Source organism: Geotrypetes seraphini, chromosome 1 (genome assembly GCF_902459505.1).
Source record: "Geotrypetes seraphini chromosome 1, aGeoSer1.1, whole genome shotgun sequence".
NCBI classification, from domain to species: Eukaryota; Metazoa; Chordata; class Amphibia; order Gymnophiona; family Dermophiidae; genus Geotrypetes; species Geotrypetes seraphini.
In genome coordinates this window covers 362,311,001-362,334,543 of record NC_047084.1, presented here as the reverse complement: position 1 = coordinate 362,334,543, position 23,543 = coordinate 362,311,001, and the positions used below count along the sequence as shown (strand labels likewise).

At 41.8% G+C, this 23,543-nt stretch overlaps 1 protein-coding gene across 3 annotated transcripts in view; it reads right to left on the bottom strand.

The window, feature by feature from the left end:
* Window positions 1-23,543, bottom strand: part of EPHA5 (EPH receptor A5) — a 690,216-nt gene that overhangs the window by 632,367 nt on the left and 34,306 nt on the right. For all 3 annotated transcript variants that reach the window (XM_033914879.1, XM_033914888.1, XM_033914869.1), the window contains exon 2: window positions 22,868-22,932. In XM_033914879.1, coding sequence (XP_033770770.1) covers window positions 22,868-22,906 — 39 coding nt within the window. In that variant the 5' untranslated portion in view covers window positions 22,907-22,932. The remainder of the gene's footprint in view (window positions 1-22,867; window positions 22,933-23,543) is intronic.

Sequence of the window (23,543 nt, the reverse complement as noted above, 5' to 3'; positions counted from 1 at the left end):
AGCTCCAACGCTCAGAATTCTATGAGCATCTGAGCTATTACCACCGTGGCAAAAAACCACACTACAGTTTTGTAGTGGGAGAGGTTAGTTTGTGATTACATATTCCATACTAGGTGAAGGTGTCTTTTCTGTGTTCGAAAGACATGGTTTTCTGCTAGGATTGACTGTGCAATATTGATCTGTACTAGTCTGGCTTGTTTAGTTTTACAATGGGTGTATTGATGTCTGCTCACTGCAGTTTGTAAGATGCTGCCTTTTCCTAGGTACTCATGTGTGACATATGGCTTGTTACTAAAAATCCTGTTTTTCATACAGTTTGGGGGGTGTCAAAAAATGATGGGCCCGAGTGTCACATATGCTAGGTACGCCACTGTGTTTACAGCACTATATTTGTCAGGTAGAACTACAGAAATTAGTAATAGTAATAACATGGAACAGGAGTAAATCCTGAAATTTCAGAATACAGTACATACACTTTGTCTACCCAAACTACTTACAGAATATGACACCTTCACTTCTGCACACAAAAAAATTCACAATTCTGCACAGTTTGTGTAAAGTGCCATCAACTCATGTTTTTTGCCTCCTCAGGCTCCAATTTCCCTGGTTCCCTCTTTCACTCCAATTGCAGTTCTCTCTCATTTTAACTCCCAGCAAGACTTCTAATTCTGTCTGTCCCCCCTTCCCCAAGTCTTCTACCCCAGACATAACAAACCCACCACTAATTTTTTTTTTCTCTTCTACTCTTCATTATTGTACCTCTCCTCTACCATCCCCCATTATTGTACCTCTCCCCCACCATATGGCACACCCTCACACCAGTTTCACCAGCATAACTTTAGTTAGGAGGGGGGATGGCATAAAATTATATTGAAGGTTTAATCATTAGATAAGAATGCAATATATATGATATTTTTGATTGAAATTTTTGTAGGAAGGGTGGGTGGGGAGGGAATAAATTTATGTACTTACGATGACAATAGAAATTTTAAATGATATAATATTGTGTACTTGTTGTAAGATAAAAAATGAATAAAAAATTTGGAAAAAAAAAAATTGCACAATTAATCACAATTACAACTTTTAATCAACATGCAAACCTAAAAACTAAAGAATAAAAAGTAAAGATAAGACAAGAAATACAAAATAGACATTAAAAATTTAAAACATAAAGAATCTAAAACATCACGCAGAATAGCTATAAACAGCCTTACAGTTTTCACAGCCTACTTCAGAGAAGCAAGCTTAGTTTGAATATGAAACACTTTTTAAAAGTCCTAATATTATTGTAAATTACTTGTGGGCAAAACTGACTGTATTCTTTCAATTCTTCTTCTTCAGAGCACCTACATTGCGCTTCTAGGGGACAGGTGAGCCACTTCACTATTCCCGTTACATTTCACAGCACACAGAGCAATCATTTCCCCCTCCTGCAAGTTCTTCGTCTAATCATTTCTTACCTTTGGCCTTTATTTTTGTTTTAAGGCAGTGGTTGCACATCCGTAATGGAATCTATTAATTCTCAATCACATTTCGAGTGGCAGCGTTGCATATTCTTTACAAAATTTAACTTTGTAGCAATCGTGGACCTAAAGGGGGTCGTTTTCAAGGCCACTATTGTGGATAATTCAGTGCTTTACCCATGGAGATGGACTTTTTTTTTTTTTCAAAATTGTCCTGCAGACAGGTGGGTAAAATAATCACAAAGGGGGGCAATCCTGTTACTAGGCAGCTTCATTTAGGGGCTGTGCAGACTAACAGTGGCATCTGGGCACTCAGATTATGTTATGGAGTGCTAGCATAAATCAGAATCGGTGTGCCCAACATTTAAGCAACTGCAGTCACACCAGCCAGAGACCTGGCTTAACCAAGGGTGGGTAAATGCAACAAAGACACGTGCAACTTATAGTATTCTGTAACTGGGAGCCCCATACAGGTCCTGCCTATGCTCCCCCTTGTATACGCTCTTTTGCATTTACATACTCTCCCCTGGATTCTATATATAGCACCCAGATTGGTATGTGCTCCCGAGATGCCCATGCAAATTCATTGATTAATGAGCTCTTTACCATCAGTCATTGGGTGGCACACCCAATAATTGATGTCAATTGACACCCATTAAAATTTGCACGCAAATCTGGATGCTCACTATTTCGAAAGGCTATGTGTGTCTCAAAAGGGGGCGTGGCCATGGACATGTAAGCGGCATTCCAAAAGTCTGCACACACATTATAGAATAAAGACTCTGCACTCAACTTGGGCGCCAGCATTTACTCCAGGTTTCAGCAGACATAAGTCTAGTGCTTAAAGTTTGGGCACAGGGATCGACACTAAGCACAATTCTATAAAGGTGCACACCCTTTTACAGAATTGCTTTTTAAACCAATCTTGTCTGGCACCATTTATAAACATGATTTATAGAATCCAGCCCTAGGCCACAAATGTGGGCTATTAGAGAACAGCACTTATGTACGCACTGTAGATGTATTCTGTACGTTTACATTAATAAAAGTGGACACCTATAGGCAAATTCTATATATCTAATCTAATCTTCAGTTTATATACCGGATAATTTCCCGAAGAACTCGATTCGGTTTACAGTTCATTAAAAAATAGATAACATACAAATATGCCATATAGAAAGAATACTATTAGTTAAGATTAGATAGATATTAAAAGGGTTAAAAAGTAGAATATACTTAGTTACTGTTTGACAGCTAATAATCTTGGATAACTTTTGTGTAAACAGCCAAGTTTTAAAATTTTTTTGAAATTGATGTAGCTGACCCAACAGTCTTAAAGAATCTGGAAGTCTATTCCAAATTTCCACCAATTTAAATGTCATAGATTTACTGAGTTTCCCGGAACATTTAAGTCCTTTAGAGGATGGAAATGATAATTAATTTAGAGATTGTTGTAATCCTTGAGTGTTTGTTGGATCTAATAGGGTGGGGTGGGGTGGGGGGGGGGGGGGGGTTGTCAGATATGCCACATGATCAGATTAGCAAAGGTTGGATAATCGAAACTGTACTGTATACAGAATAAAGATGAACTTGAAATGATTGTTTCAGGACAATGGGGCTGATTCTATAAAGGATTACAACAATCTTTAATAATAATAATAATGATATTAACTTTATTCTTCTATACCACCATAGTCAGATGACTTCTAGGCGGTTCACATCAAAGAGGGCTGGACAATCAGCGAATTACAGAAAGTAAATAGTGAAGGTACAACATATTACACAAGGAATAGACAGAAGAAAAATATAAATTTAGTGAAGCTTCTGATTAGGACAGGGGTGTCCAATGTCGGTCCTCGAGGGCCGCAATCCAGTCGGGTTTTCAGGATTTCCCCAATCTAATCTAATCTAATCTAAACCTTAAGTTTATATACCACATCATCTCCATGAGAATGGAGCTCGACACGGTTTACAAGAACTTAAAATAGTGGGTAGAGAAGAAGAAAAAGGATTACATGAACTTATGTGTAGAAGGGGGGAGAGAAAGGGGGGAAGGATAGAGCTACAATTTGCTGAAAAGCCAGGTTTTCAGTTGTTTGCGGAATAACTGAAGGGAGCTCAGGTTCCGCAGCGGGGTGGTGAGGTCGTTCCAAAGACCTGTGATTTTGAAGAGAAGGGATTTTCCCAGTTTGCCTGAATAGTGGATGCCGCGTGGAGAGGGGAAGGCTAGTTTAAGCCTTTGGGCAGTTCTGGAGGAGTCGGGACTGGAGGAGTTGAAAGACAGTGGGATAAGAGGAGGCAGGATTCCGTGAATGATCTTGAAAGCCAGGCAGGAACATTTGAAATGGATTCTGGAGATTATTGGGAGCCAATGAAGTTTGGCAAGGAGTGGGGAGGCATGGTCAGACTTGCGTTTTGAGAAGATCAGTTTGGCTGCAGTATTCTGGATTAGCTGGAGTCTTAGAATACTTTTTTTTGATAGATTTAAGTAGATGGCGTTGCAGTAATCTAGTTTGGAGAGGATGATGGATTGGACAAGTATGGCAAAGTGTTGTTGGTTGAAGTAGGATCTAGCTTTCCTCAGCATGTGAAGGCTGAAAAAGCATGATTTTGCCAAGGAGTTGAGGTGGTCATTGAGGGAGAGAAAGGAATCGATAGTGATACCAAGGACCTTGCATGAGAACTCGAGCTGTAGTGTATCGCCTGTGGGTAGTGTGAAAAGTGTGGGCAGGTGTTTTCAATGCATATTCATTGGAGAAATCCTGAAAACCCGACTGGATTGCGGCCCTCGAGGACCGACATTGGACACCCCTGGATTAGGAGATGAATCGGTCAAACAGTACGGTTTTAATTACTTTCCAAAAGGCAAGGTAGGTCAGCCTGGCTCCATTGATGTAGTTACCCAGCTAGGACTGCTGTTTGCTTGCTTGGAACATGAAATATCTGTCCAAAAAGGATTTGTATTTACAACCGGTGATCCTTGGGTATGAAAATGTGTTACATTTTCTGGTTAACCGTGTGGGGTTGTGTAGTATGAAATGTGGTAGAAGATAGGAAGGCTCTAGTCCCCAGGCCTACTTGAAACAAATACATGCAAATTTGAACATTATTTGCACCTCCATTGGCAACCAGTGCAATAGTCTATAGAAGGGGCTAATGTGATCACTTTTCTTCAATCCGAATATCAAGCGAACTGCCGTGTACTGTACTATTCTGAATTTTCATACTGTTTTCTTTGAGTGTTTGTTGGAATGCTATTAGATCCTTGAGCGCCTAACTTAATAGGTAAAATAATTGTAATAGGCTCAATAATTGTAAAAATAAAAATTGTGCAATAGGCGCCTGTCTGATTCTATAAAAGATAGGCACCTATTGCATGGCATTTAGCAGTGCCTAACACCTAAGTGGGTGTTTTTATGGGCGGAGCCTGACTTAGGCACCGCTAAGCACGATTCTCCAAAATCTTAGATGCCTGAAAGGAAGGCCTTTAAAATCCTCACCTACATTTTAGGCACCTAAGTTTTTACACAGGTGCCGCTAGCTGCGATTCTGTAAATGGCGCCCATGTGTGGTTGACACGTGTCCAGTGCCTATTTTTTAGGTACTGTTCAATTTTAGGCACAGTTTTTGAATCACCCCTATGATATTTTTTTTTCCTATTATTTCTTTGGGTCAGGATTGATTGTGCAATATTGAAAAATTCTTAAATATTTTAAAAAAACTTTTATATATATATATATATATATATATATATATATTCTTAAATATTTTTAAAAAACTTTTATATATATATAAAAGTTTTTTAAAAATATTTAAGAATTTTTCAATATTGCACAATCAATCCTGACCCAAAGAAATAATAGGAAAAAAAAATATCATAGGGTGTGATTTATATATACATATATATATATAAATCAGGCTTCCCACAAGGCTTTTCTAAATTAAATTAACTTCTAACTTCTAATATGAGTAGAGAATGGACCTTATACATAGTTAATCCACAGTTTCTACCATTCTCTACACATTTTCTATGGGTCTGATTTTATACCAAGATAACTTGTGAGAAGTTTAAAGAGATATCCACATTAAGCCTATTTTCTAAAAGCAATACAAGCACCTATGGTCTTTTAAAAAAAATAGGGTTCTCTATCCAAGTCCAGTTGCATAGATGTGCCACCACACAAAATTACACCTGCTCTGAAGGTATAAATATGTAAATGTGACTTGTCCGTGAAGTTAACCAGGCAAGAGTGGCTCCTGCATAATTAGCCCCACTTACTGGCTTTCATCAGCTCTTATTGCAGGTGTCTGCCGTAGCACTTTTGTAGCATTATCTGGTTAGTGCCCAGGCAAAGCTGGAAGTTATCCGAGCACCACCATGTTCAGTGCTGGTGCCTGGATAACAATTCAGGGCAGTAATACCGTAGACACAGGAAGACCTAACTTGCTGATTGCATTTATTTTGTAACCTGGCTTTTCTCCAAAACGTAAAGCTATCTATTTAAAATGTAAAGCTGGCTATCCTCTTCATAACCTCTAATTTCTTATTATGTCCTTCCCTCATTTTTTGAATTTACCTGTAAACCGTGCCGAGCTCTATTTATGGAGATGATGCGGTATACAAACTTAAGGTTTAGTTTAGTTTAGGACTAACACTTGAGGAGGTGAATTTCCTTGCAACCAGAATATGGCTTTTTTCTTTTCTTTTTGTCCAACCCAGGAACAGGCACGACTGCATTAATGTGCACTAACACACATTAAGGTGAGAGCATGGTGCAGTGGTTAAAAGCTACAGCCTTAGCATCCTGGGATTGTGGATTCAAACCCACGCTGATCCTTGTGACCCTCGGCAAGTCACTTAATTCCCCATTGCCCCAGGTACATTAGAAAGATTGTGAGCCCGCCAGGACAGACAGGGAAAAATGCTCGAGTACCTAAATAAATTCATGTAAACCAGTCTGAGCTCCTCTGGGAGAACAGTGTAGAAAATTGAATGAATAAATAAATTATCAACCGCAGATCCCATTGGAATATAAAACTACATTTTAATGCAGGACAATTCTAGATGCAGTATGCTGAGTGCAAATTCTATAATGGCAAATGGGTGCCAAAATTCCAGTTCAGAACACTAGCTTACATACATTGGCATCTATATGCCCAGAATTACCCATTTATGCATGCCCAGTTATGACCTGTCAATGTTATGTTATATTATAGGGCGTTTGTATTCTGCCAACTCCCTAATAAAAGGTTCAAAGCAGATCATAAAATAAAAGGAAAAGAAGAAAATAAAATCAACATTGCATATATCATTAACTTGTACTCTTTAGATTTCTTCTAGTCCTCTTGTAACCTACTTTTTTAATCTGTTTGAATATGCTGCCAGTTTGTCTATTTTTAAAATGGATGTTTCCAGGAGGCGGTGGCGCGTGGGTATTATCATCAGACTCGCATTTCTGCAGTTAAGTGATATGGACTGAAGTGCAAAACCATGTTTATGCAAAAGTTAGCAATCTTCCTTTGAAAGTGCAGCTGCAAGAAGAATGCAACAAAAATAGTAAACTTAATTAAAGAGAATTGAGCATAATTTTGTGGACCACTTTCAAACAATATACATGAATGAGCTGAATGCTGACTATTGAAAGACCAGCAAATCTGTGAAGCATGTATGTGAGAGAGAGGAAGAGAGGGCAGAAAGCAAGCATGGGAAATGCATACAGTATGAGGTTAATTTTAAAACAGGGTGCCTATGTGAAAAATCCAAGAGACTCGATTTTCATAAAGGCAACATGGGTGTCTGTGTGTCTTTCCAAAATAGGCCTGTACAGTAACCTTCATAAGAACATAAGAACATAAGAAGTTGCCCCCGCTGAGTCAGACCAGAGGTCCATCCTGCCCAGCGGTCCGCTCCCGCGGCGGCCCATCAGTCCTAGTGCCTGAACAGTGGTCTCTGACTGATTTTATAACTTACCTCTAATCCCATCCCTATAATTTACTTCTACTCTTTATCTGTACCCCTCAATCCCTTTGTCCTCCAAGTACCTATCCAAAGCTTCTTTGAAGCCCTGTAGCGTGCTCCTGTTTATCACATCCTCCGGCAGCTCGTTCCATGTATCCACCACCCTCTGTGTGAAAAAGAACTTCCTGGCGTTTGTTCTAAACCTTCCCCCTTTCAATTTCTCTGAGTGCCCCCTTGTACTTGTGGTTCCCCTTAATTTGAAAAATCTGTCCCTGTCTACTTTTTCTATGCCCTTCATGATCTTGAAGGTTTCTATCATGTCTCCTCTAAGTCTCCGCTTTTCCAGGGAGAAAAGCCCCAGCTTTTTTAGTCTGTCAGTATATGAGAGGTCCTCCATGCCCTTTATTAGCTTAGTTGCTTTTCTCTGGACTTTCTCAAGTACCACCATGTCCTTCTTGAGGTACGGCGACCAGGGCATAAAAATTATCTCACTTATTTACTCTCACTATAAAGATGTAAATATGTATATACAGTATACCCTAGAGCAGTGGTTCCCAACCCTGTCTTGGAGGACCACCAGCCAGTCAGGTTTTTGGAATAGCTCTAATGAATATGAATGAGAGAGATTTGCATCTAATGGAAGTTTCAGTCATGCAATCTGCCCCATGCATATTCATTAGGGCTATCCTGAAAACCTGACTGGCTGGTGGTTCTCCAAGACAGGATTAAGAACCACTGTCCTAGAGCAAGGGTGGGCAACTTTGGTCCCTGAGGACTGCAACCTAGTTAGGTGTTTGGGATTTCCCCAATGAATATGCATGAAATATATTTGCATGCACTGCCTCCACTGTATGCCAATAGATCTCATGCATATTTGTTGGGGAAATCCTGAAAACTCGACTAGGCTGCGGCCCTGAAGGACCAGGATTACCTCCCTCTATTCTAGAGTCTAGGGGCTTGATATTGTGGCAGGATGTCAAATTTGGATGCATTTAACTAATTAGGCTTCTACACGTTATAACTCTTTCAGAATGATGCTGATTCAATACACAGCATAAAAATTAATGACAGGCACCAAGATATACAATCATGTCATGCCTTTATTAAAGGAAGCTTATTTTATACTTAGAACTCTGCTCAGAGACATGAAGGCTGATTACTCCACCTCACCCACCAATCATTGCAGTGTTCGAAAAATAATTTTTGTAAGATTTTCAATAAATAAAGTGCTAGCCTTAACAGCTATGCTAACACTACAAACACTTCCATAATTTTAGTATTTATAAAGTATAACTTAACTTTGAATAGTGACTGGTTCTGACGTGCACGTTTCGTTGCTGCGTCAGGGAACCGACAGTACAGCTAGATTTAAAGCTGGAGGTGAAGTCACATGAGATAGAAAAAATGGTTCACTCAACAATACGTTTCTTCTGAAATGTCTCGAACCCCTCCCTTTTTACTAAACCACGATAGTAGGTTTTAGTACAGGGAGTTACGCTGAATGCCTCGCGCTGCTCTCAATGCTCATAGGCTCCCTGCGCTAAAAAAACATTATTGCGGTTTAGTAAAAGGGAGCCATAGTGCAAAATATAGACAGCAGATATAAATTCTCAAAACAGACACATTTTGATCACTAAATTGAAAATAAAATCATTTTTCCTACCTTTGTTGTTTGGTGATTTCATGAGTCTCTGGTTGCACTTTCTTCTTCTGACTGCGCATCCAATCTTTCTTCCTGTCTTTCAGCCTCCTGTATGTTTCCTCTCCTCCAGACCTCATTCTCTCCCCCAACTTTTCTTTCTATCTCCATGTTCCCCCTTCTTTCTGTCTCCCTGTCTGCCCCCTTTCTTTCTTTCTCCGTGCCCTCCCCCAAGCCACTCGGTTTGCTGCCACCGCCATCGGGGAACAGCCCCCAAGCCACCGCCGTCCCAAGCTTTCCCTGCAGAAGAGTCACGCTGACCAGCATTCCGCTCCCTGACGTCAACAAGGCATTTCTCCCCATTCCATCCAGTCTGAGCCCCATCTCTCCTTGATCCAGCATTTCCCTTCTGTGTCTGTCAGAATTACCATTCCACCTATTTTCCAGCATCCCCCTTCTTTGTGTCCAATGTCCATCTCACCTATATCCTTATCTCACTACTTTTTCAGAATCTTCATTTGTCTTTTTCCTTGTCTTTACCCCATGTTCACCATTTGCCCTTTCAATGTCTTTATATCCCCCCCACACACACTTTTTCAGCATTACTTCTATGTCTCTATTTCACCTCCTCTTCATGTCCCCTCTGTATCTCTATCCTTATTCAGTAGGTCCTGCTTACCCTTTGTGTCACTATCTCAATTTTCAGCTTTCCCCCCTTTTCCTTTGTTAATGCACCCTGTAGCCAGAATCTTTCCACCCTCCCTCCACTCCGGCCCAGCCCAGTATGAAATATTTCCTTTTGTTTCCCTCCCCTCTCTCTTTCTCTCTCTCTTCTGCTCCCTCACCCACGAGTCCTGCATCTGGCCCTCTCCCTTCTACACCCGGCAACACCCCCTGCTCCGCGGCTCTCTTCAGCAACTCGTCAGCAGCGGTGATCAAGACAGGATGCCGACATCGAGGCCTTCCCTCTACGAGTCCCGCCTTTGTGGAAAAAGGAAGTTGAAACAAGCGGGACTTGCAGAGGGTAGGCCCCGACGTCAGAAGCTTGTGTCGATCACTGCTGCTGAGTTGCCGAAGAGAGCCGCGGAGCAGGAGGTGTGGCCGGAAGCAGGTAGAAGGGAGAGGGCTGCTGGAAGAGGTAGAAGTTCTGAAGTATGATACCGACCCGGGCCAGGATGATTTCTTTTTGAGGCTGCTGCTGCTGCCGCCGCCACGCCACCACACCCCCCCCCCCCCAAATTACAAAAACAGCCTAAAGTGGATGCCCGGCGTCGGCGTCTTTGACATCGGGGAGAGGAAGATTGATAGGTTCGGTAGATCGGGACGGCAACATGAGTCTATCACGGAGCCCGGGATGGGCTCTGCGATCGACTTACGTTGCGTTCCTGAGGTACCGGTCGATCGCGATTGACATATTGGGCACCCGTGGCGTAGCTGGTTTTAAGAAAGGTTTGGACAATTTCCTGGAGGAAAAGTCAATGGTCTGTTATTGAGAAAGACAATTCTATCTTATGGTGCCTAACGGCATCTAACTCCAAAGTAGGCGTGTTTAGAGGCGGAGAAGAACTTAGGCGCCATTAAGCATGATTCTCCAAAGTACTTAGGCACCTATAATGTGTAGACCTACATTGTAGGTGCCTAAATAGGTGCCTATATAAGTGCCTAATCTGTGAGCAAAAATAAGTGTTTAAATATTTTTTAGAAAATGCAGAATATAAAAAGCAAGTTGTTCTTTACAAGAAGAGTATATGAAATGATGAATTTATGGCGTTAGGTAACAAAAGTATACAGTACAGTAAATAGTGTCACACAGGAACTTAACCCCCTTTTTCCCATAGGATCAATGATTCCATATTTACATTTCAGTATTCACTGGGTTTCCTAGGAATCAAACCCCAGCAAATAGCAAGAACGCACTGTAAAAAGTTGATTCCTCGTTGATTCCTATTTACATAAGTAGGCCTAGAAATACTAATCTATCATTGTTCATTATCCGGAGATATCGTTTTAAGGACATAAGGTATTGTAAGTGAAGCTAAATAACAGTGTACCAGCACAGCAGGCTTTGCAATGCATGTCGGGGTCAATACCTTAAATTTAATTCTATATTCTTCTGTGGTAAGCAGTGGAACAGCTTAAAAAGGGGAGTTCTATGGTCCCTAAGAGAGGCTCAACATAGAACATACATGACAGAATGTGTGAACACTGACAAAAAACAATCCAAAATCTCAGGGACAAACCTGAGTGAACTAAAAATGAACCAAAATATTGGTCCTTTTTGCATCCTTAAGAGATACAGATAAAAACAAGCTTTGGCTACAGTAACCAACATGAATAAGGATGAAACGTCAAAATCACTGCCTTTGATTTTAACAGGAAATAGCAGGGCTATAAAAAAAAGGTCCTTTGGGAGACATTCCAGCCTGAGGAAGGAATAAATATATTTCAGTTTGATGTGTATTTAAAGACACGTATGTGTGAAGGTGAAGAGTTCTTTTTCAGATGATTCATATAAGCACTAATGGATGGTCAGTGACACCTTCTCTTTCTACAGGCTCCAAATACTTTTCTGAGCCAAAGCAAAACATATTTTGGATCACCATGAATATCTATCAAATATGCCCTTTTATATCTGTTGCTCTCTGGTAAAACCCAAGTAACTGGAGACATTTGCCTTCCAGGGGGTGAATTTAAGCCATTAGCTTGAATCTATAAATTGTTTTTTTCAAGCTCTCTGGGGAAACAAATTTACCTCAATGACTTCCATACAACATGGAGAGGAAAAATGATCTCAGAAACCTGCTCAGAAACTGATGAAAATAAATTTAGTCTGAGACTTATCAGTTCCAGATTTCATAGAAACATAGAAAGATGACGGCAGAAAAGGGCTATAGCCCATCAAGTCTGCCCACTCTACTGACCCACCCCATTAAGTCTGAGTACTAATGACCTATTTCCTAAACTCGACCCTCGTAAGGATCCTACTAGGGCATCCCATTTATTCTTAAAGTCAAGCACGCTGGTGGCCTTGATCACCTGCTCTGGAAGCTTGTTCCAGTGATCTACAACTCTTTCTGTGAAGAAATACTTCCTTACGTCACTATCGAATTTCCCTCCTCTGAGTTTGAGCGAATGCCCCCTTGTGACCGAGAGTCCTTTGAGAAAGAAGATGTCTTCTTCCACCTCGACACGTCCCGTGATGTATTTAAATGTCTCAATCATGTCCCCCCTCTCCCTGCATTCCTCCAGAGTGTAGAGCTGCAGTTTGTTTAGTCTTTCTTCGTACGAGAGACCCTTGAGCCCCGAGATCATCCTAGTGGCCATCCGCTGAACCGACTCAACTCTAAGCACGTCTTTACGGTAATGTGGCCTCCAGAATTGCACACAGTACTCCAGATGAGGTCTCACCATGTTCCTGTACAGTGGCATTATGACTTCAGATTTGCGGCTAACGAAGCTTCTATTGATACATCCCATAAGTTGCCTTGCTTTGGATGAGGCCTTCTCCACTTGTTTGGCGGCCTTCATGTCTGCACTGATGATTACTCCCAAGTCTCTTTCTTCTGAAGTCCTAGCTAGTGTTTCTCCATTTAAGGTGTAAGGTTTGCATGGATTTCTGCTACCGAGATGCATAACCTTACATTTCTTAGTGTTGAAGCCCAGCTGCCATGTCGAGGACCAGTTTTCCAACGTAAGCAGATCCTGCGTCATACTATCCTGCAGATTGCTTTCACTTACTATATTACATAGTTTGGCGTCATCAGCGAATAGAGTTACCTTACCCTGAAGCCCTCGGGTCAAGTCCCTTATGAATATGTTAAAAAGGAGTGGACCCAGGACCGAGCCCTGTGGCACTCCACTGGTCACCTCAGATGTCTCAGAGAGGGTGCCGTTGACCACCACCCTCTGACGTCTTCCACTCAGCCAATCATTGACCCATGCAATTAGTGTCTCACCTAACCCCATCGATTTCATCTTGTTTAATAGTCTACAGTGTGGGACGCTGTCGAAAGCCTTACTGAAATCCAAGTACACTATGTCCAGAGACTCTTCCGAGTCTAGCTTTCCTGTTACCCAATCAAAGAAGCTGATAAGATTGGATTGGCATGACCTACCCCTAGTGAATCCATGTTGACTAGGATCCCTTAGATTCCCCTCATCCAAAATCGTGTCTAATTTACCTTTAAGTAGTGTTTCCATGAGTTTACACACTATTGATGTGAGACTCACTGGTCTGTAATTCGCAGCCTCCGCTCTGCAGCCCTTTTTGTGCAGAGGAACGTTAGCTGTTTTCCAGTCCAGGGGGACTTCCAGAAAGCATTCGACAAAGTTCCACATGAAAGGCTTCTCAGGAAACTACAAAGCCATGGAATAGAGGGAGATATACAAAGGTGGATAGGCAAATGGTTGGAAAACAGAAAGCAGAGAGTAGGCATAAATGGAAAGTTCTCAGACTGGGAGAAAGTGACTAGTGGTGTCCCCCAGGGCTCCGTGCTTGGGCCGATCCTATTTAATATTTATATCAATGACCTGGAAGACGGAATATCCAGTGAGATCATTAAGTTTGCAGACGACACAAAGCTATGCCGGGCAATCAGATCGCAGGAGGATAGCGAGGAACTCCAGAGCGACTTGTATCAGTTAGAGAAATGGGCAGATCAATGGCAGATGAAGTTCAACGTGGAGAAATGCAAAGTAATGCATTTAGGTAGTAAGAATAAGGAATACGAGTATAGAATGTCAGGCGCAACTCTGGGTAAGAGCGAACAAGAAAAGGACCTGGGTGTACTGATAGATAGGACCCTGAAGCCGTCGGCACAATGCGCGGCAGCGGCAAAGAAAGCAAACAGAATGTTAGGCATGATAAAGAAAGGAATCACGAGTAGATCGGAGAAAGTCATAATACCGCTTTATAGAGCAATGGTCAGACCACACTTGGAATACTGTGTCCAACATTGGTCTCCCAACCTAAAGAAGGATATAAAACTGCTAGAGAGGGTGCAGAGACGAGCAACGAAGTTAATAAGAGGTATGGAGAACTTGGAATATGAGGAACGACTCAAGAAACTAGGACTGTTCTCCCTTGAGAAGAGAAGGCTGCGAGGGGACATGATCGAGACGTTCAAAATGCTGAAAGGCATCGATAAAATAGAGCAGGAAAATAAATTATTTACATTGTCCAACACGACACGGACAAGAGGACATGGTTTGAAGCTAAGGGGGGACAAGTCCAGGACAAATGTCAGGAAGTTCTGTTTTACGCAGCGAGTGGTAGACGCCTGGAATGCTCTCCCAAAGGAGGTTATCAAGGAATCCACTGTGCTGGGATTCAAAGGCAAATTAGATGCACATCTCCTTATGAGAGGCATAGAGGGATATGGGTGACTAAAACTACATCAGGTGTATACCTGACTGGGCCTCCGCGTGTGCGGATCGCCGGACTTGATGGACCATGGGTCTGATCCGGAGATGGCAGTTCTTATGTTCTTATGTTCTTATGACTCTCCCCGTACTTAGGGAGAGATTGAAGAGCATGGCTAACGGTTCCGCCAGGACATCGCACAGCTCTCTGAGCACTCTTGGGTGCAATTTGTCTGGTCCCATGCAAAAAAAAAACAAACCCTCATATTTTTCAAACTTATCTTAAGTATCAGTCCAGTCTCGGTGCTCAGAACAGAGAATTGTTGGTGGAACGGCAGAATTACCTTAGCCAGACCGGTATGAATCAGTACGCTATATATTCTCTTGAAGCAGCCGACTTGTTTGGTGAAACGGGCACCGTTGGGTCTGGACTGATACTTAAGATAAGTTTTGAGGCACTTGTTCTGCTTATTTAAAGCTGCTGTTAATTATGCACTAGCTTTGTTGCAAGTTTAGTACATGGTCCTGGTTATATATGTTTCAGATTTTCTGTCTGTGTGGACACATGGGTTCACCGAAACAGATAAAATTATTATGGTTGACACATGTTCATTGGTGTATGTAGATATATATTTCTAAAACAATTTGTATAAAAATGTACATGAAAAAATAGATCTCGTATAACAGAATTGAAGACAGAGAAGTAGAAATCAGAATACATTTAATATGGTGTTTGAAAATTATGTGTTTTTTTTTACAGGATCAGTGATTGAAATTTGGAACTGATAAGTCTTAGACTAAATTTATTTTCATCAGTTTCTGAGCTCCTTTTTCCTCTCATGTATAGACTAACTAACACTTATTACATGTTGCAGGGAAGCCATTGAGGTGTTTGAGCTTTAGCTATTTTTGGCTTTCCATTCCTTCTCTTGTGTTGGCTCGTTGTTTGAAGCAAATTTACCCCCTTTTACAAAAGTGCAGAAGAGGTTTTTAGTGCCTGTTGGCGTGCTGAATGTTCTGCGCTGTTCCGAAGGTCATAGGGCGGGCTGGGGTCGATGGGGTTTGTGACTGAAGTTCTTTCACCTTATTTCAAAGATTTTGATGACATTTATAACTTTGGTCAGAAAATTGTATTCCACCAGTCTCTCCCAATTAGTCCTCTAGACCTCACTATCCTGAAACAAGATTCAGGATTTTTTATTTTTTTTCCTAAAGGAGGGAAATACATGTTTAAGAACATAAGATTTGCCACTGCTGGGTCAGACCAGTGGTCCATCGTGCCCAGCAGTCTGCTCACGCGGCGGCCCTCTGGTCGAAGACCAGTGCCCTAACTGAGACTAGCCCTACCTGTGTATGTTCTGGTTCAGCAGGAACTTGTCTAACTTTATCTTGAATCCCTGGAGGGTGTTTTCCCCTAAGATAGACTCCAGAAGAGCGTTCCAGTTTTCTATCGCTCTCTGGGTGAAAAAGAACTTCCTTACATTCGAACAGAATCTATCCCCTTTCAATTTTAGAGAGTGCCCTCTCATTCTCCCTACCTTGGAGAGGAATAACAACCTGTCCTTATCTACTAAGTCTATTCCCTTCAGTACCTTGAATGTTTCGATCATGTCCCCTCTCAATCTCCTCTGTTTGAGCAATTTCTCTAATCTTTCACTGTACGGCAGCTCTTCCAGCCCCTTAACCATCTTAAAGACTCTATAGGCAGAGAAGACTCTATAGGCAGGGAAAACTCCAATTTCACTCTGGAACGCAAAAACTAGTTCACACACAGGCTCTCCAAATGTTTCTTTGCTTCTAAAATGAAAGAAGAGGATCACAAACTATAAAAAAAAAATCAGTCTTTTTACACTACATCATAATGCAACAATTTACTATTTAACGATGACTGAAAGTGAGCAGCATTAGAATTGTGATCAATGGCCTCTGCCCTAGTATGCTATACAAGTTTGATACAGTATAGAGATCTTCCACCAGTACTGAGCGATTTCAATATCCTTCCGAAACAAGATGTCAGTTCAACAATGAGAGCCTCGATTCTGAATGAGCATAACTGGACAATCAGATTTTCTATATTCAAATGATAATTAAGAGAAATAAAGCAAAACAAGGAGTGGAGGTGTGGCCTAATGGTTAGAGCCGCTGCCTTAGCACCCTGAGGTTGCGAGTTTGATCCTAGCCTGCTCCTTGTGATTCTGGGCAAGTTATTTAGCAATCTGTTTCTCCAGGTACCACAGTTGCTATTAGCATATGACTATGAGCCTGCTAGGAAAACTAGGGAAAAATACTTAAGAGTACCTGGTTACTATTCAATATATTGTAACACACTTAGGGTGAATTTCTTTATGAAAAGGCAGTTAATAAATCCAAATAAAGAAATAAAAGAAAATAAGATAACTTATTTTTTTTATTGGACCAGCATGTGGTGAATAAAACTTTTTTTGTGAAGTATTGATTTCTATTGATCTGTTTAGGGGCAGAGATTTTGTATTCCTGTGTTAACCAGTTGACATATCTATATTACTGCATGCAAACTGGTTAGTGCACAGAAAACACAAGAGCCGTCCAGCCGGCAGGCCTGCCTCGTCGAAATGATGGGATGTGGCTTTCTGGCAGGAGGGGTTTGGCACCCTCCTGCCGGCGATTGGGAGTTTCGGGTGGGGGGGGCAGCATTCCGGCAGGAGGGGTTGGGCTCCCTTCTGCTGGCGATCGGGTGTTTCGGGGGGGGCCCTTCCGGCAGGAGGGGTTGGGCACTCTCCTGCCAGCGATTGGATAGGTGGCCGCAGCCGCTATACTTATCGCGGCAGGGAGATCCCTTGCCACGATAAGTATAGCGGCCACGTCTACTTACAATGTAGGCCAGCATTTTGCTGGCCTACATTGTAAGCATCTCTTTCTCTACTAGGGCTGCCTAAGTTCCCCTAAGGCCCTTAGGTGACCTTAGGCGGTCTTGCGGGCCTCCATAGGCTCCCGGACGCGCCTTCAATATAGGCAGCCTGCCTGGGAGCATTTTTTTAAAATACGTGCATCCTGATTGGCTGATTAGACAGCTGTAGGACGCCTACAGCTGCCTAAAATCGGGACACACTTTGCAGAATCAGGGCCTGAGTGTGCTAAGGTTAATTATTGCTACAGCCTCGTAAAAGGACCCCAAAATTAGGCAGCCAGTTCTTTCAGTTTTTCCTTTTAATTCTTTATTCAGTGTTTGAAGTTCCTGAAAATGCTTCCTACTGAGCTATTTCACCAAGTCGAATCTATGAAATGAGGGGCTCTGCTGCACTGACCCTAATTTAAGTCCACGCAGCATCTCACTGCTACATGCAATATTCATGCAGAATGAATAGCTAAAGGGAAGACTCAGAGCAGAAATATTTGAACAAAGAAAATGCTATTGCATGTAGCCCTGGTTGCTCATCTCAATAAAGGATACAGCAGAAGCAAAAAGGTATAGAGAAGGACAACAACCATGAGAAAAGATAAGGGATGGCTTCCATATTAAGAGAGACTTGAAAAGTTAGGACTCTTTTTATGCTTTGAGATGACTGAGGGAGGATACAACAGAGGCTTATAAAATCATGAATGGTGTGCAACACAATAGATTTCCAAATAGTAATTTAAAGTCTCGTTATTACCAAATTGGACTTTTGCAATGCTCTATTTTTTGTTGTTGTTGCAAATTTCCAAAAGAAAAAGCACAAGTATATTCCTGATTTATAAGACAATTACATCAATAATAACTTTAACAGGAAAATAATCATATCGGCAATTAAATATCAATGATTGTCTGAGTCTACAATAAGGGAGCAAAATGTTAGAAATGAAAAGAACAAAGAAGATAATCTTTTCAAAAAGGAAATAATACAAAGTAAAGGGAGGAATAGATGGTAATTCAATGCAGTGCTCTATTTCTGGGTGTAACAAACATGTTTTACAAGTTGTGCAAAATACAGCAGCAAGGATGATCACAGGGGTGTCTCGTTATAAACACATATCTTCAGTACTGAAACAATTGCATTGGTTGCCTACTGAATACCGTACTGAATACAAAATCTTGACCGTGATACATCACGTACTCTACAGGAAGGCACCACAGTATCCGATTCAGGACAAAATGCAAATTGCGTTCACAAATGGCAATGAGATTGTTCCTTGAATATATTCATGAGGTGCATTACAAAAAGCCCTGGATGTCTGCAATCTCGGCAGCCGGCCCAAGACTATGGAATGCAATGAATGGGTCATTAAGATTATGCTTTGTCTTTGGATAATTTAAAAAAAAACTGTTGAAAATTCACCTATTTGTCAAAGCTTTTCTTTTCTTTTTTTTAATTCATTTTTATACTTCCAACAAGTGTTTCATAATATAATACAATCATACAAACTTTAATATCACTTTTTATCACACATATATTGAAACATAATATATAAATCCTCCCACCTTCCCTTCATTATAACTTAATAATTTCATATAATTTGAAAAAATAAACCCATCCTCCCCCCACCCTATACCTCAATAAATAAAAGGGGAAAAAACCAAATATAATCAATCCTTACAATAATTTGCTAATGGCTCCCAAACATCAACAAATTGTCAAAGCTTTTTATAAGTAAGGAGATGTTGGTAGTTCTCTCACAAAGACTAATTTAAAATGAAGCTTTGGTGTGTTATTTTAAAATTATTCTTATCTGGAATACTGTGTCCAGCACTGGTCGCCATACATGAAGAAAGACACGGTACTACTCGAAAAGGTCCAGAGAAGAGCGACTAAAATGGTTAAGGGGCTGGAGGAGTTGTCGTACAATGAGAGATTAGAGAAACTGGGCCTCTTCTCCCTTGAAAAGGGGAGACTGAGAGGGGACATGATCGAGACATTCAAGATAATGAAGGGAATAGACTTAATAGAAAAGGACAGGTTGTTCACCCTTTCCAAGGTGGGGAGAACGAGAGGGCACTCTCTAAAGTTAAAAGGGGATACATTCCGTACAAACATAAGGAAGTTCTTCTTCACCCAGAGTGGTGGAAAACTGGTATGCTCTTCCGGAGTCTGTTATAGGGGAAAACACTCTCCAGGGATTCAAGACAAGGCTAGACAAGTTTCTGCTGAACTGGAATGTACGCAAGTGAGGCTGGTCTCGGTTAGGGCATTGGTCTTTGACCTGGGGGCCGCTGCGTGAGCAGACTGTTGGGCGCGATGGACCACTGGTCTGACCCAGCAGCAGCAATTCTTATGTTCTTATGTATGTGAATTTATAATCCGTCTAGTTGATAGGTGGAATAGAACATTTTAAAATAAATAAATAAATATATATTTTCTTGCCAACAGGGGGCACTTCATGAAAGAAATTAGTTGCAAATTTCAAACAAATTTAAGCAAACACTTTTTCGGTGTACACAAAATTAAGAGTAGCTAATAGCAAAGGCACAATTAAGTGCTTGCTGGAAGATGCACTCAGAGCTAGTACTACAGCTGAATTTTATAAAAGAAGGAAGGTGCATTAACAATTAGACTTGGGGATTGCCTTTCTTACTTCTTACTGCATCTCACTGGATCACCACATACTTCTAAGTAACCCAGACTGGCCACTACTAGAGAATGAATGCTGATGGACCACTAGTCTGACCCTGTGTGACACTTTGGGGCAATTCTACAAAGTGACATTTAATTATGGGCACAACAAAGAAGCATACTCGTAGCTCCAACTCTATAACAGTATTACAGAACAGTAGCACAAAACCAGTTGGACATACCGAAACTTAGGTGTGACCAGGGCAGGATTAATTCTTCGAGGGCCCCTAGGCACACAAGTACACTGGGCCCCCTGCCCCACCCCACCCCACCATGCGCCCAGGCAGAAACAAGAAGCTGCGTTAGAGGGAAGCTTTGGGCAAGCAGCACCGCTTGCACAATTACAGTTCCCATTGCCTTTCTTACCTGTGTTGCTTGCTTGTCTTACTTTCCATTGATGGGGGGGGGAGGCTGCATTGCCTATTGGGGTGGGGCCCGCGTTGCCGATCGATGCTGGAGGGGCCCATCGCCGTTTGGAAAAAACAATATTGATGCCCTCTTTCATCGGGCCCCTCTGACCATTTTGGCCCTAGGCACGTGCCTACTTGGCCTATTGGTTAATCTTGCCCTGGGTGTGACAGCTTACACCAGGTAATGGTGGCCATATGTTAGCACAGAACAGTACAAACATGGGGAAAAGAAAGAGAGCCAATGAAGTCTTCCAGTCAATGGTGTTTATTTCTTGTCTCAGCTCCTGGTCTTTACCAGGACCCTGAAAACCTGACTCCCTGGGTTTCAAATCAAGCTCTGACCATTAAGGAAGAACCTGAAGAAATGAGACCCAGGTTTTCACCTTACGGACTAAATAATGCAGTTACTATAATAAAACGCTAAGCGCACATGCGCACTCTTACCTGCGTGATCCCTGATCCATGATCAGTAGGTCCGTGGCCGGCAGGAGTGCGCATGCACGCATACAACGGTCCCTGCAGTCTTGCCGGCTCCCTTACACTTCACACTTGGCACGGCTTCCCCCTCACTCACTGTAAGGAAGTTCTTCTTTGAGGCACTCCCCCACCCCTCCTCGGCACATCCGAACCCCCTGGTAGGCACCTAGTCCAAGGTGCCTACCAGAAGGCAGGCATAGCTAGGGGAAGGATCGTGGGTGTGTTTTCATTAAGGTTCATGTTTTGAACTTTGTCACTAGTGGGCACCTAACTTAGGCGCCGGTATTTAGACCAAGATAACTCTGGCATAAATAGGGTGCACCTAAGATTCGGGCGCCTACCGGCACCTAAGTCCAGTTTAGGCACCGCTAGGCATGATTCTATAAAAAACACATAATTTAAGATTGACATGTGCTATGCACTGCTTTCCTTGGCACCTATATTTTAGGCACTGTTTATAGAATCATGACCAAAACGTGTGCTGGGCTGGTTGTCTATAAAGTACGATCCTTGCAGAGTACCTTGGCTCCAAACTTTAGGCACCATTTATTGAATCTACCAGCATGCCAATTTTACAGAATAGTGCATTGCACATATGTGTCGAAATGCCGGTTTGTGATGTCATTCATGCACATAAGTATGCATGCGCTACAAATTAGTGTGCACAATTGACGCCTATATGTAGGCACCGTTTATAGAATTGCCCTTTTTGAATTTTAGTTGCCATACTTATAAACACACTGCCTGATATTCAGCGCTATTTAACTAGCCAGAAACGATTCCTGGCCAGCTAAATAGCATATATCCACCAAAGCACTAATATTCAGCGTGAGATGGCTCCTGAATGTTAACAGCTAGCTAGCTATGTCTCACGATTTAGCTGGCTATCTGCAAAATTCAGACCACTGGCCAGCTAAGCTGAGCAGTCAAATCAGGCCGCTTAAAAAGCTGGTCTATCTTTGGCTGCTATAAACTTAGTCTGCCAGTGCTGAGTATCGACATGGCTGGCTACGTTTTAGCAGTCAATATTAGACCAGATATTCAGGCCTGGCTGCCCTAAGTAGGCCCACTCTTAATATCAGAAGCTAAGTAGAATCAGGCCTGTCTAGTACCTGGTTAGGAGACTGCCCGGGAATACCAGGTGCTGTAGGCACTATGTTGGGCAGAGCACCATAGTGGAGCCACACACTCAGGGTCACCATATTTTGGGCTGCAAAATCCCGGACACATGGCCCCACCCCACCAAGTTCCATCTCTGGCCCTGCCCTGTTTCACCCCCTAGCCCCGCCCCAACAAAGCCTCCTTTCTTTTTCTCCCAACAAGCTCCGACTGCATCTGGAGGGCCTGGAACATATGCAGATGTGTGTGACATCATCCACACATCCTCAGAGGCCCTCCAGATGCAGCCATAGCTCATCAGGGTTTTTCAAAACCTGGACAAACTGCAGGGTTTTAGAAAGTCTGTCTGGGCACCTGGACGGTCCTCTAAAAAGAGGACATGTCCAGGTTTTCCTGGATGTATGGTAACCTTAAACACACTGCATGGGAGAAGACAATGGCAAACCACTCCTGTACTCTGCCATGAAATATCACCGATTGTGTTGCCATGAGTCAGTGGCCGACTCAGTGGCATGATCCATCCATTCAATGCCATTCACCAGAAACAGCCCAATATTGAATACCTGAGCTCAGCACCAACTGTGGGGATCAGTCTGACTAACTCCCGTGGTCTGAATATAAGCTCCATAATACATAAATAAGGAAGAACAGACTTGGCAGGAAATAATTGAAAATGAGGAGTGTATTCCTGATAAAAATAAAAAGAATAACCTCTTATGAGCAAAGAAAAAGAGAACATTGTCTAGGAATAAGACATATTGGCATTTTAAAGAAACTAGATAGCACTTTTACATCCAGTTCAGCATAAAAACTGAACCATGTATTGAATGACACGGTTACAACAGCATGGCTGGAAGGAGAAAGTGACTTACCCCATTTTTTGGGAAGGCTATCCATCCTAGATCACCCATAACAGTCCGAGAGTCCAATAAATTCACTGAAAGAGAATGATACCAAGATCAGAAAAAATCCCAAAGATGTTAATATAAATTTATTTCTCATGCATCGAACATCATGTTGCATAGTTCATTTTGAGGTATTGGCAAATCAGTGTTAGATCATTGAACGTAAGCCAGTGTGTTAATAAAAAGAAAGATCATACGATGTTGTACTCTGTTGTGTCCAGCTTTCTGTTCTTTCCGTACTGGGGAGCCGGTACTAACATGAGATTCTATACTTGTTCTTACACAGTCCTTCCCTGAAGAAGGAAGTCATTTGAAACTCGAGTCGGAGGGACAAGCATATAGTATGAAGGAATTGCAACGATTGTTTTTAACATGTCACAAGCACTAGAATCATTCAATCACCGATGAGGCTCAATATTGATATCATACCATCCTATCCACAGATAAGTTTTGTTTAATTTGTTTGTTTATTCTGTTTTTCACATAATTCTTACTTGGATGGTTGTGGGGACGGTGAAAATCTATGATGGTCCCCCAATTGAACCTCATTATGGTGACATCACCATTCACGGGTTTTTGGGTCTGAGATTTCCACAATATATAACAACATATTATTATACTTATAAAGAGTAACTGTGATTAT